Source organism: Thunnus thynnus, chromosome 19 (assembly GCF_963924715.1).
Source record: "Thunnus thynnus chromosome 19, fThuThy2.1, whole genome shotgun sequence".
In the NCBI taxonomy this organism is placed as follows: Eukaryota; Metazoa; Chordata; class Actinopteri; order Scombriformes; family Scombridae; genus Thunnus; species Thunnus thynnus.
Window position 1 is genome coordinate 3,672,415 of NC_089535.1, and position 13,876 is coordinate 3,686,290.

A 13,876-nucleotide genomic window follows, 5' to 3' on the forward strand; every position below is an offset into this window, starting at 1 on the left:
TCTACTGTAGTCTGTAGCCGACAACACCAACAGACTAATAAACTGATTAGGAAGGTCGACCTCCGTAATCGGCTGCAAACCAGACACCTTTGAAGTTGTGCTGGAGACGAGGACACCTAACTGTCCTCCGTTATGGATAATCCTGACCACCGTCAGACACTTTTCCCTCGCTCCAACACACCTGATTCAAATGAGCGAGTCGTTAATCAGGCCTCTGCACAGCTTGATGACGAGCTGATCATTTGAATCAGGTGTGTTGCAGCAGGGAAACATCTGAATCATGCAGGGACCAGGACTGAAAACCACTGATTCTCTGTCACAAGGACCAACACAGGAAATCTTTCCTGCCCAAAGCAATAACTCTCTACAACACCTCATCTCAGTCTTAACAGAGAACTCTCACAACTCTCAGCTTTATAGTTTCTGTCTCAACCAAACTCTGCTGCGGTCCGGCTGCACCTCGTTGCATTTTTTAAAACCTCAACAACTTCTCTAAAATGGTAAAAAATGTTGATCACTGTTTCCCAAAACCTACCATGACGTCCTCAAATGCCCCAAACAACAGTCCAATCCTAAAAATATTCAGTTCACCATCATAATAAACTAAAAAAACAGGTAATATTCACATTTGAGAAGCTGTAACCAGAGAAAAACTATTAATCAGTTATGAAAAATGAACTATTAATAACATTATCACACATAGTACACCAGTTATTTGCTTGTTGACACCCACAAACTAAAATAAAAGCATAAAGTTTGCTCTCGTCAGCAGGAGCGTCATGTTATAAGGAGGAGATGATGTGTGCTCTTGTTCCCTCGTGTGCACATGTACATACTGTACGTGTGTGTGTGCGCTCGGGCTTTTCCCTCCCCGCGGCCCACCACATGGCCTCTTGGCTGACCCCTTCAGAACCAGGCTTACTTGCTCTGTAATCCTCTGTAATCTACCGCAATCCTGTTTAGCTCGTTACTATAATCTGTGCAGGCAACCTCTCATCTCTGCAGTGGATCCACACAATCCTGAACTAGCCGGGTTATTTACTGCTGCTGTCGCTTGTGTCTGACTCCACTTTAACCTCTGTACGACATTTCCTCCCTCGCCGCTCTCCTGCTTCCTTTTTCCTGCCTGTTCAGATAATTTTTTTTTCTTTTTTTTTTGTCTCGTTCAGCAGCGAACTGAGGAGGGAAAAGTCTGGAAACCGTTGATAGTTTTTTTGTATTGAAACTGCAGTTTTGAACAAACTGCAGTTTTAATTGCAAGAGTCGTGATTCTAATTATCATTTACTTATAATTAAGATTGTCTTGACAAGCTGTCCCGAGCAGATCCTAATTAAAATATTCCAGTATGCACATATCTTAACCCCTGTATGCTAACCCTTCCCCTGTTTACTGCCTTAATGCTAAACTAGGCTAACTGCTAAGCTAGGCTAACTGCGTCCTGACCCTGAGTCCACACTGAATACAAACACACACACGAGACTCATATCAATCAGTTTCATCTCACAGTCAGAGAGAAAGAGAATATGTCCTAAAATGTTAAACTATTCCTTTAATATTAACAGCACCAAGGAAAGTTTGGGATTCATGCTAGCTACGGTGCTAATATGTAGCCGCTGCTAGCAGGCTTCAACTACTCATCAAGTTGTTGTTATGTCTGACTAAAAGTCCAAAACCCAAATATATTCAGTTTACTTTCACATAAAACTACAGCTGCACCTAACAGTTATTTATATTATCGATTAATTTGCAGATTATTTTCTCGATTAATCATTTTTGTCTATAAAATATCAAAAAATACTGAAAAAAAATTGGGCGTTACAGTTTCCCAGAGTCATAGGTCACACCTTCACATGTTTTGTTTTGTCCAACCAACAGTCAAAAACCCAAAAAATACTCAGTTTACTGTCACGTACGACAAAGAAAAACATTAAATTAGCAACTAATCAATGAATCGATAAAGAATATAATCATTAGTTGCAGCCTTATTGCTGATTAATCTTCTGTCAATCGAACAAAGACAAAAAGCAATTTCCTGTTTCTGAGAAGCTAAAACAAAGGGACGTTTTTTTTTCTTGTAAAACAACTTCACAATGAATCAATTATTCTGTTGATCGATTAATCAGTTATTTAGCTCTTAATTTCTTCTGTTTTTATGCACTCGTGGAGGAGAAAACGGGAGGCTGGAGAGTGTGATAGTAGCTGTGAAAAGACTGTGCAGCAATGAAATATCAGCCAGACAGGAATTTAGTAGAAGAGAGGCTCCTTTGTTTTGGTCATCTTTTTTTTTTCTCTCATGTGGCGGGTTGGCATGTGCCTGTGTATATGTATGTGTGTGTGTGTGTGTGTGTGTGTGTGTGTGTGTGTGTGTGTCTATACAGGCTACAGGCCAGATAAGTATCAGCTTATTGTATTGCGTTCATTTAGCCTGGGAACCTTGTTTCTAAATATAAATCTGAGGAGTTCTGCATTCCTCACTTTTACTCTGCTAACCTTGTTTTGCTTCGGCCTGCTCTCTCTCTCTCTCTCTCTCTCTCTCTCTCCGTATGTGTGTGTGTGTGTGTTTAACTGTGGCTCTGTGCTGTTTCAGATTAGAAACAGATGAAGTTTTCAATAAAGCACAAGCACGCACGCACACACACACACACAGTGACGCTCACATGCTCACAGAGTAAATCCAGTTCCTTTGTGTTGGCTGCGATCCCTCCCTGCTAAATGGCTGGAAACCGGTAGTGGTCTAAAAATAGTCCAGGACACAGCTAAGAATAGCAATGATGGGCTGTGAGTATGTGTGTGTGTGTGTATAACTGTGAGCCACTGAAGGAAAATAAAGAAAAGGAAGAGAAGCAACTTGAGGCTGAGTAACTGAGACTTCGTTCCCCACAACCTCCCCCTCTTCCCTATTTCATTTTTCCCCTCTGACTCGTCATTTTTTTTTTTTTTTGAGCAATAGAGATGTTTTTAAAGTGACACAGTCCTTAAACTCTTTCACAGTTCCTTTTTGACTTTATTGTGTCCAGTGTTTTTCGGGAAGTTGCTGTTAAAACAAACAAAGATATAAGGTGTTAATTTGTGAGTTTAAGAGGTGCTGGGAAACTGGATTTTTATGACCTTCAGACGGAGCCAGACAGAGCTGTTTTCCCAGTGTTTCCAGTCTTTGTGCTAAGCTAAGTTAGCTGACAGCTGGCAGTGGCTCCGTATTATATCACATCTAACTCTTGGCAAGAAAGCGAATGAGTGTACTTCCCAGAATGTTTTTAGAAGAGGACATATTCTGCACATTTCCAGCTCTATATTTATATTCTGGGGCTGTACTTGAATATATTTGCATGATTTACATTTAAAATCTCCTTATTAATCTTCTACTGATCCTTTTATGCAGCCCCTCAGTTCAGCCTCTGTCTGAAACAGGCCATTTTAGCTCCTGTCTCTTTAAGACCCCGCCCTCATGATGAGCCGACTCTGTTCTGATTGGTCAGCTTCCGGAAGCTTCCTCCGGCTCCGGAGGCTATGTAAACAAACTATAGTAGCAGGATTTCACTTTTTTTTGTCTCCTTCTTTACTCCAAATGTCAACTTCTCAAATCCATCTGTAAATGTTTGAGCTGAATCAGATCTGAAATATGAGAGTGAACAACACATGGGAGAAAGCTTAGCATTAACATTAGCGACCAAGGCTACTGAACAGACGGCCATTTATGGGCATGTGTGATGGGCTGATGTCAGCTTGTAAAAAAAAATCTTGTGAACAGTGCGGAGAGCAGGTTGAAGCCCTGACTTTTGACTTGCAGGCAGCATTTCTACATACATTCACCTCAAGTTTCCAACATCATAACAGGATATAAATAACAGAAAACCACAAAAAGCTGAATATGCTTTTAAGTTGATATGTTATTTCCACATCCAGCAGTTAAAGAGAAACATTATCATTCATGTGGAGTCGTGTTTCTGTCCACCTGGTGAATGTAAGTCCAATATTCACTCTCTTTTAGCTTCTGTTTTTGCTCTCTACCAACTCCTGAGGGAAATATCTGGCTCTTTAGCTGCTAAATGCTCCACTATGTTCACCAGCTAGTCTACAGCTAACTGTGTCTGTTTGGTGCTGAGCAGGTAGTGTACAGTGGCTTTTTAGAGCTTTTATGCTGGAAACAACATTGATGAAAGCCGTGGGACTGAACCAAAACAGTTAAAGGGTAAATCTGATAAATTGCCTCAAGTGATGTCACTTGAGTCAGTGTCGGTTGGGGCTGAAGACTACAAGTTTGAAAAGTAATAAAAGTTAGAGAGAAGTGAGGTTAGCTCCTCATCTCTGCTGGAGGCTAGCAGCTCCAGGCTACATTAGCCGCTACTAGCATAACACACCCAAACCTTCAACTGAACTGTTGGCAGTAGAGTTGCATTGTGGGTAATGTAGGTGCCAGATTTTGATAAGGCAGAAGAATGTGTGGAGAAAAAAGACTGCTAAATGCTCCACTATGTTCACCAGCTAGTCTACAGCTAACTGTGTGTGTTTGCTGTTTGGTGCTGAGCAGGTAGTGTACAGCGGCTTTTTAGAGATTCTTCTCTGAAAACGACACTAAGAGAGCTGCTGAGAGTGAACCAGAACAGTAAAAGTTGCAGCCGGACAGATAAACAACGAGCTGAAACTCACTATAAAGCTCCATAAAGCCGCAAGGAGCTGCAGAGTCACTGATAATCCTCTGTAGTTTCATCACTACGAGCTACATGTCGTAGACGCTGAGTTGATCTGTACAATGTGAGTTAACACAACGTACAAGATAAACAAAAGCACTCAGTGTCTTGAGATGTGAATGGAGATGTAATCGGCAGATGAATCGATAATGAAAATAATTGTTAGTTGCAGCCCTTAAAGCAAAATCTGTTTTCAGTGTTCACAAGGACACGTGATTATGTTCTCACATGAAGCCCATTGTCTCTAATCTCTGTTATTAGTACACAGCTCTGAAATTATTAGGAAATGACAGGAAGCGTTTAAAATGTTATTTCGTACATCATGTAGGTTTAGTTCCTTCTCTAAGTTTGGATAAAAGATCCATCTGCTGCCTTAGCGGTAGTAGTGGGATGGTGTAAAAAGCTGCATGTCATGTTCCTTGGCACACACACACACACACACACACACACACACACATACACACTAACTGGAGAACACATGTACTCGTAGCATCATCTGAAGTGGAAGTGGTGGAGGAGGAGGAGAAGGAGACCACCCACGAAAAACAGAGCAGTGGAAGAAACCGAAACTGAGGGAAAAAATCGATGGAAAGAAAAGCAGTGAGGGCAGCAGAGGTGTGGATGGATTTAGGAGCAGGGGAGGAGGAAGGAGGGGAAGGGGAGAAGGAGAAGGGGGGGTGGGGGGGGCTGGTATGATATTACAGCATCCATCGCTCCACCTGTCCTCCAGGAAGCTGTTCAAGCCACCTGTCACACACACACACCCTGACATTCCTGAACAGTGGTGGAAAGTAACAGGACTAAGATTAAGATTTCTTTTATTGTCATTTCTCAGCGCTCACATATGTCGAAACGTCGTCCTCTGCATTCGACCCGTCCTGGACACTAGGAGCAGACCGACCCCAGTTGTTTTTGCTGGTGCCAGTGGTCAGGAGGGGCACTGACAGGAGTATTAATCCTAGCATACATGTGTTTGATGGTGGGAGGAAACCGGAGCGCCCGGTGGAAACCCACACAAACACGGAGAGAGCATGCAAAACTCACACAGAGAGGAACCCGGGACCTTCATGCTTCATGCATATTTTTACTGGAGTATTTCCATTTTATGCTGCTCACTCCACAACATTTCACAAGAAAATATTCTACTTTGGTGCTGAGCAGGTAGTGTACAGCGGGGTTTTTACAGCTTTTTCTCTGGAACCAGCTGCCCGCTGCGGCCCAAAACGACTCTATGAGAGCGCTGAGAGTGAACCAGAACAGTAAAGTTGCAGCCGGACAGATAAACAACGAGCTGAAACTCACTATAAAGTTACACGTTACACACTGACAGATCAGACATTAGTATAATAAAAATAATCTTTAGATTACAGATGCTTTAAGTATCATTAAATCTGTGCATCAAGAATCCAGGTCACATGACATTTAAATATTTGGTTTTGCTTGTTTTACTATAATGAAAGCATAATATCTGATTTTTTTTCTCTTTTAGGTGCATTTTTTTGTCTAATTCTTCTCTACTTAAGTAAAAATGTTTCAATGCAGGACTTTAACTTGTAATGAAGTACTTTTATAGTGTGGTTTTGCTATTTTTACTGAAGTTAATTAACTGAATTCTTCTCCCACCTCCGTTCCTGGCTGCATCAAGGTTACCCAGTCGAGCTTTTTTTTTTTTTTTTTTATTGAAAAAGGAAGCAGTGAGTGGGTGTACAGTAGTAATGCCGTGCACAGTGTGTGTGTGTGTGTGTGTGTGTGCGTGCATGTGACGATGGGAGTGACGAGAACCGCTGCGAGCAAAAAATAGCCTTCTACGGCCATCCATCCCGCAGCCAGGCTAGCATTGGTGGTAGCTGCCTCACCCTAATACCCCCCCTCCTCCTCCTCCTCTTCCTCTCACCACACACCCTCCCCAACCCTCCTCTGAAGCAAAACAGGTGGACATGACTGGGATGAGTGGGATAGCTGAGCCCTGTGTATGTGTGTGTGTATGTGATACTGCTGCAGTGACAGACTGGACTAATGGGCTGTGAAGTGCTGAAACAGACCACCGAGAGCCAAACCACATACTGTACAAGACACACACACACCATCATCATCATCTGATACCTACATGAGAGGAGAGACAGATTGCACAACACTACGGATGAATATCGGCACGATTATGATTCAGATAAATTTATTTGCATAAATCTAATATTTCTTCTACACTCAACAAGTTAGCATCACTGTTGTTTCTTCATTAGCTTATTAGCATTATTAGCTGCATTGTAAACACATTTACTGGCTATAAAACTATGGACCGATGGGCAAAAAGACAGAACACAAAGTCACGTAAAAAGTCAACGGAAAGATTCAAGTAAACACAAATCTTCCCCGTGATGGAGCACAAAGCTGCGTCCGCTGAGTTAAAAACGCTTCAACTTGAGCAGCAAATTTGCGTGTGTTGTTGAGCTTTATAGAGATCGATAAACGTACAGAGACGTGAGGAGAAAAAGGAGGGAAATAACACAAGCTCATCTGAACACAAACACACAGAAACACTCCCACAGACATGGTGAGAGTGTTAGCTTCTGCTAGCTAGACTGCTAGCTTCTGACTCGCGTACAGTTGACATTTCGCCTGTTTGGAGGGCGAATAAACACCAAACGGTCCAGCGGGCAAACTTACGCGAATGACGCAAGGTGAAAATTGGCTTAACTCTCCCTCTCACTGATCCGCTACGAGATAGTCTGAGTCACGTCACGGTTTAGAGGACTGGCGTGACTCAAGGCTGCTAATATAGCGGCTAGCATCTATGCTACTTTTTTGTGCGGGTTGTATTTTCTACTCGATTTCCACAAAGTAGACATTTTACACATCATGCAGCTTTAATTGTTTTTATTCTATTTGTTTACTGAGAAAAGGCGGGAATGCAAAGATCGATCATGGGATTTTAATAAAAATTGTGATTAATCGGAAAAACTTTTTTTATTTGTTAATCAAGCTCTACACAACACTGAGATGTTAAAGTGTAAGTTTGGTTTCAGAAGAGGAAGGAGACACAGTCCACCTCTATTTTAGAGCAAAAACACCAAAAATGACGTACCCGAATGTGAAATGTGACCATGCATATAAATGTCTTTCCAGAAAGGAAACCTCCCAAAGCTTCTCGTGAAAGTGTCAGAAACACTCGAAGTGATACGGAAACAGAGCAGAAGGTCTTTGAAGTCAGTAAACTGATGATGATGATTTTTGACGTGGTGTGTTGAGACGTCTCTGCGTCATAAATACATTTAAAAGGATCGTACTTTTGTGAGGTCTTCCTGATTATTACATGTCCGTGTTGACGAAAGAGGTGTGATATAGCGAGGCAAAAAAAAGGTAGAGAGGGCATTTTAGTAAAAAATATAGATTAAAAAATATGTTTTACCCCCCAAAAAACATCCAGAGAAGACCTGAGTTGTGTTTGCAGGCTTCCTTTTCAGGCAGCCCAAACAACCTCCAGTATTAACATCCTGTTTGTAGCCTGAGAGGCCAAACTCAGGGCAAAAAAAGACCTGTGTGTCTACTCATTACTGCTTGAATTTATTGCTGCGAGTCCTCAGTATTGACTGAAAGAGACTCCGATGAGAATATGAACCTTTTTATCAACACAGATCTTCTTTCATTTGGATTTTTTCTGTCTGGACAATCAAGAGAGATAAAACCTGAAACTGTAAAAGACATGACCTCGCTTAACTTTATGTATTTTTAAACACATAAAAATTCTGACTTTTTGTAATCCTTCTTCTCAGACTCTGTTGACACACGTGTGATGGTGCTTGTTGTGTTCAGTTTTCACCGCCGTCTGACTCATTAAATCAGGGTAATGCTAGATGAGACGGGTCGGTTAAGGTTAAGGAGTAAAAATCTTGCGAGAGTTTCACAAATCATCCCTCCAGCCCATCAGATCTAACACCAACCCTCAGTCAGTGGGAGATGATACTGGGAAGTGTGTCTGTGGGATATCTGCTGAGATGGCGCCCCTCTGTGGCTGAAATAGACGTTGCTTCCTTTTAGTTTAAAGGACCATTCTGGTGTCTTTATTTTATTTTATTTTACTTTATCAGAGATACCGTAATGCTGTAATTATTCCTCCTGTTCAAACTGGACGCTGAAATATTCATTTCTAAGTGATGAGGAACAAAATCCACATTTTTCATTCTGTTTATTTAAAGTTAAATGAGGCTTCAGCTGAGTTACACAAATCAAGTTTATATCTTCCAAAGTTAATTTTTTTAGCACAAAATTCCCTCTTTATAAAACTAAACGTGTCTCCACCCCTGATGTTGTGATTACTTTGTGATCCAGTAGATTAACGAGTCGATTAATCAATTAGTTGATTTACAAACAATTAACTGATTATTAAAATAGTTGACGATTAATTTTCAGTCATTTTTTCACTATATCCAGCTTCTTAATTGTGGAAATCTGCTGTTTTTTCTCATATGTGAAAGTAAATAAAAGTAGAAATTAACATCTTTGAGTTTTCGACTGCTGGTTGGACAAAACAAGAAACTTGAAGACGTCACTTTGGGCTTTAGGAAGTTGTGATGAGTGTTTTTTTTACTGTTTTCTGACTTTTTATAGAACAAACGATTGATTGATTGATTGATTAATCGATAAAATGGGTCAACAGCTGAAAATAATCATTAGTTGCAGCCTTACTTATCTTTATACTGAGTGTTGTAGTTTATTATGAATGTTGTATTCAGGCACATTTATATAAGTGTGTCACCATTAAAAGCCCAAACAGTATTCATATTTATTAATTAATTGAAAGGTTTTAAGAGTTCAGTTCAGATCTTTTTGTCCCACAAGAGGAAATTCAACCAGATAATAAAAGACTTTTAAAGTGCTGGTACTGTACACGAATAATAAAGTTTTATTCAATAATAAAGTTTATTTATATGAGACTTTACAAAGTGTTTTATAAGAACAAAATGAGAAAGTAACGGAGGGGAAAAAGAATTCAGACAATAAAACAGGAGCAACAAGAAAAATAAGTTCAGTTTTGGATGAAAGTTCTTCAGACGTGTTTCATGTTTTCTTCTGTTTTTTTTTCTGTTTTTTTTTAAACCAGACGCTGCGTAAAAAAGGTTTAAACGGATGCGACAGCCCTGACATCGAGGCCGACGACTCTGCTGGCCAGAGCCCAGAGTGCGACGACAAATACCGGAAGATCAACGAAGACATTGACCTGATGATCAACAGACAGAGAATCTGTGTAAGTTCACATCGGCTCTGTGTGTGTTTTAAGTCATTCATGGGTTTCATGTTGACGGCTGACTGAGTTCTCCTGGTTCATGCTGGTCCAGCAGGGTCTGCCCCCCTCCAACTACGACATGGGGGTGTCCATCCCCGGCGGTAACCCCACCGGTATGCTGTACTCCCACCCAGGCATAGGGGGCGCTCTAGGTAACCACAACCTGCTGCCCCTCACACACACACACCCCTCCCTGCAGAGGAACAGCATGTCCCCTCAGCGGCCCCCCAGCACAGGAAACGCAGGTATGTTTTGTATGAATGACGCCATCGTTCCAGCTTTTATAACATTTATAACACCAACATGTGACCTCTGGATGACTGACTGGTTCATCTGTCTGCAGGACTGATGGGTTCAGAGCTGCCGAGCACCGTTGTCTCCAGTGTGGGTGAGACTGCACTTTATTCATCTTTATTAACGTAAAACTGCAATTAATGATCAGTTTCATTATCAATTAGTTTGCCTATGATTCTCTCAATTAATCAGTTAGTCAGAAAGAGCTGTGAAAACATTTGTAGAGCTCAAGGTGAAGTCATCACATGTCAAGAAAAAACAGACAATTCTTCATCAAAGCGATTAAGTTATAATCCTTGTAATATAATAATATTATTATAGTAATCTAGGAACGGTCACCATACGTGTTGCTTTTCAATTTTTCAATTCAATTCAATCGGCTTTATTGGCATGACTGCATATTATACAACACTGCTGAAGCATATTTACACAAACCATACAATCATAGCAGACAGATAAACAAACAAACAAACAAAAAAAAACAATACAAGAGAGCATGGAGAACAATGTGGGCTATGGAAGGCAGGTAACAACAAATGAATTATTGATGAATAAGCATTAATAATTATTAGCTTTAGAGCTCATGGAGGCTGCCAGTCTACAGCAGTCCTCCCAGCACGACTGGAAGTCACCTATTCTGGGAATATTTTTGTTATTTTTTTCAAAATATTGGTCTCTAATATTTTGATATTGTTTGCAGTGAATTAAGAAGTGGAAACACGCTCCGCTACCTCAGACTGAACTACCTTAGCTACACTGTGCTAACAGGGCAGCTACAGGAAGCAAGTAACATTAAACTCAGTGAAATGTTGTGACAATAACGTGACTCAGTGTGAGTCCTGGAGCCAACTGTCAATCACAGCAGACAGCAAAGCTACTATAAGTCTTCAAATATTAATTAACAGAGCAATAATTTCTAAAATGACCAGCAGCACACTTATTAGAGGGCCTGAATTTAGAGACTGAGACCAGAATGACTCATTTAAAACAACAGTTGACTCAGTGTTTCTAGAGAGAAGTTGAGGCTTTTTAAATGAGAGTCAGTCGGAGCAGCTAGCAGCCGTCTTTGGCACTTTAAGGTGCTTCTTCCTCAAGTGGGAGCTGCTGATTGATCTGAGCTTTATCGACTTCAGATGAACCATCACCTCATCGAGCCAGAGGCCAAGTGCAGGAGGAGGGCGAGTTCTCCACTTATATATAGAGTTAGACGAGAAGGAAACAGCTTGAGCCTGGACTGCAGAGAGATTCAAACCATGTTTCATAGTTTTATTTTCTTTGAGCATCAGAGATGATTCATGTATCACAGTGAAACATGTTTGACCTGCTGTGGTTTTAATGTTCATCTGACAGAATTTAAGTTCAGACTTTACATAGCTGTGACATCATCAGATCGCCGCTGTGGCTTAAAAGTGAATCAAACGCTGATTCAGACATCAGACCAACATGTCAAACTGACATCACATTAACTAAAAGGTTTTAACAAGTCTGAAAGGGTTTTTAAAAAAAAGTGTGTTTGTCACCAGGAAACGGCAGCTACAACAACCACTGCACCTCCCCCGGACTGATGTCTCCAGGAGGAGTCTCCAAAAACCTGCAGGATAAGAGTCCTCCGATGGGCATGAGCCGCAAGCCTGACCTCCGGACACTGATGCCCCCCTCCAACAAGTGCAACAACATGCCAACTATTGTGAGTATTTTCATCTCTAGTCCGCCGTCATTGATGTTGTTTTATTTCATGTTTTTTTTTTTGTGTTGTATTGATTTGCCTGCAACGGACTCATTGTACTGTGTGCTTTAATGCTGCTGCAGTGTGAGGAGTTTGACCTCATGTTGGTAAGTAGCTCTTAAATACACGCAGTGCAACACATTCGAGTAGGATTCCATTAATCTGCAGATTATTTTCTTGATTAATCATTTTGTCTATAAAATGTTAGAAAAGAGTAAAAAAAATGGGCGTTATAGTTTCCCAGAGTCAAAGGTGACGTCTTCAGATGTTTTGTTTTGTCCGACCAACAGTCAAAAACCCAAAAATACGTTTACTGTCACGTACGACAAAGAAAAACAATTAATCAACTAATCGTTGCAGCTCCCAGCCGGGATTATAGAAACAGAAATCCACCTGCTGTGCATGTTTTTAGTGTAAAAAAATAATTGAATCTACGTTTTTATTTACAGTAATTATAGATAAGTTAAGCACAGTCATCTTTGTACGGAAGACATTAAGTGCCAAACCTCTTTCAATTAAAAACTTAATGTTTGCATTAATAATGCAGTTTATATGGCATTTTATGTATTTATTTACTTTTGTTATATGAAAGTTATTTAAAAAAGCACAATAACTAATAAAAAATGTCATTTATTTTGTGCTAGATTGATATAAATGTAAATAAATGCAGGAAATACTTTTACTCTGAAGGTTGTGTTTGAAACCACTTCCTGGTTTACTCATTGACTACTAATAAATCAATAGTTCAGTCTGTCGTGAGCAGTAGATTTTGGACGCTGTCTTACTAATTATCATTATTTTGTTGTTGTATTGTATTTATTGGAACAATGTACAGTTTTAAACATAAATGTTAACATTTGATGACCAAAGTTAGCTTGAATCTTATTTTCATCTGCAGTCCCTTTACAGTTAAAACATATAACAGCACAATAACAAACAGAACAAAGCAAAAAACACACAGGACACATTATACAATATACAAAACTACACATTGTGTCATCGCCTGAGGAAAAGATAAACAGACTTTCCACATCGTCACGGTTGTAGCTGCACAGAGATCCTGCAGCTGTTCTGAACAGTGTTTTTGTCGAGTGTCTCCAGTTAGTTTCTGTGTTGTAGTGATGCAGTATCAGTGTGTGTTAGTGTATAAAGTCTGATGATGTCTCTTCTCTCTGTGTGTGCAGAACCAGAGAATAAATCACTCTCAGACCGCTCAGACGCTGACGACTCCTGCCGTGTCCATCTCGGCTCAGACTCTACCCGGACAGGGAATGGGCGGATATCCGTCATCTCTCTCCTCTTCTTACGGCACGGGTGATTACTGAACGAAGCTTCTGCTCGACTGCAGCGGCCAGAGACACTAGACTAGCTGCTTCAATTCAGGATCTGATTAATAAGATTAATGTCTGATTAACTTCTCGTGTGTGTGTGTGTTTTCTGCAGAGTTCTCCCTCGGCGGCGACTTGTCCTCTCTGTCTGGATTTGGAGGTTCTGGTCTTGGATCGGTGACGAACTGGCAGCAACAGCAGATACAGAATCTGCAGCACTCAGCGCTCGGACACATGGGGTGAGCATCTGTTTCTGTTGACGTAAAACTCACACTGACAGTCTTAATAACATTTCTTTAACAGTTTCAATGCAGCACACATCTGATAACTGAGTCTGAAGCAGCTGCAAATGTCTCTAATGTGCTTACAACCACATTATAAACATTTATTAATTGTTTGTATATGTCTCATAAATGCCAAATACTTATATGCTGATTATTTTCTCTTGCACCCAGTAACTCATTTTGTTTATAAAATGTCAGAAAATGTGAAAACTGTAGATTATAATTTCCCAGAGCCCAAGTTCACGCCTTTAAATGATTTATTTTGTCCGATCCA

At 40.5% G+C, this 13,876-nt stretch overlaps 1 protein-coding gene across 4 annotated transcripts in view; it reads left to right on the top strand.

Moving 5' to 3' along the window:
* Positions 1–13,876, top strand: part of LOC137170897 (myocyte-specific enhancer factor 2C-like) — a 40,291-nt gene that overhangs the window by 19,973 nt on the left and 6,442 nt on the right. For 3 of the 4 annotated variants that reach the window (XR_010924683.1, XM_067574528.1, XM_067574529.1), the window contains 6 exons: positions 9,788–9,931; positions 10,023–10,215; positions 10,314–10,358; positions 11,788–11,951; positions 13,175–13,304; positions 13,434–13,557. Coding sequence is in view for 3 of the 4 variants with exons in the window: in XM_067574528.1 (XP_067430629.1) it covers positions 9,788–9,931; positions 10,023–10,215; positions 10,314–10,358; positions 11,788–11,951; positions 13,175–13,304; positions 13,434–13,557 (800 nt within the window). In the remaining variant the exon portion in view is untranslated. The remainder of the gene's footprint in view (positions 1–9,787; positions 9,932–10,022; positions 10,216–10,313; positions 10,359–11,787; positions 11,952–13,174; positions 13,305–13,433; positions 13,558–13,876) is intronic. The other variant, XM_067574530.1, reaches the window with a different exon arrangement.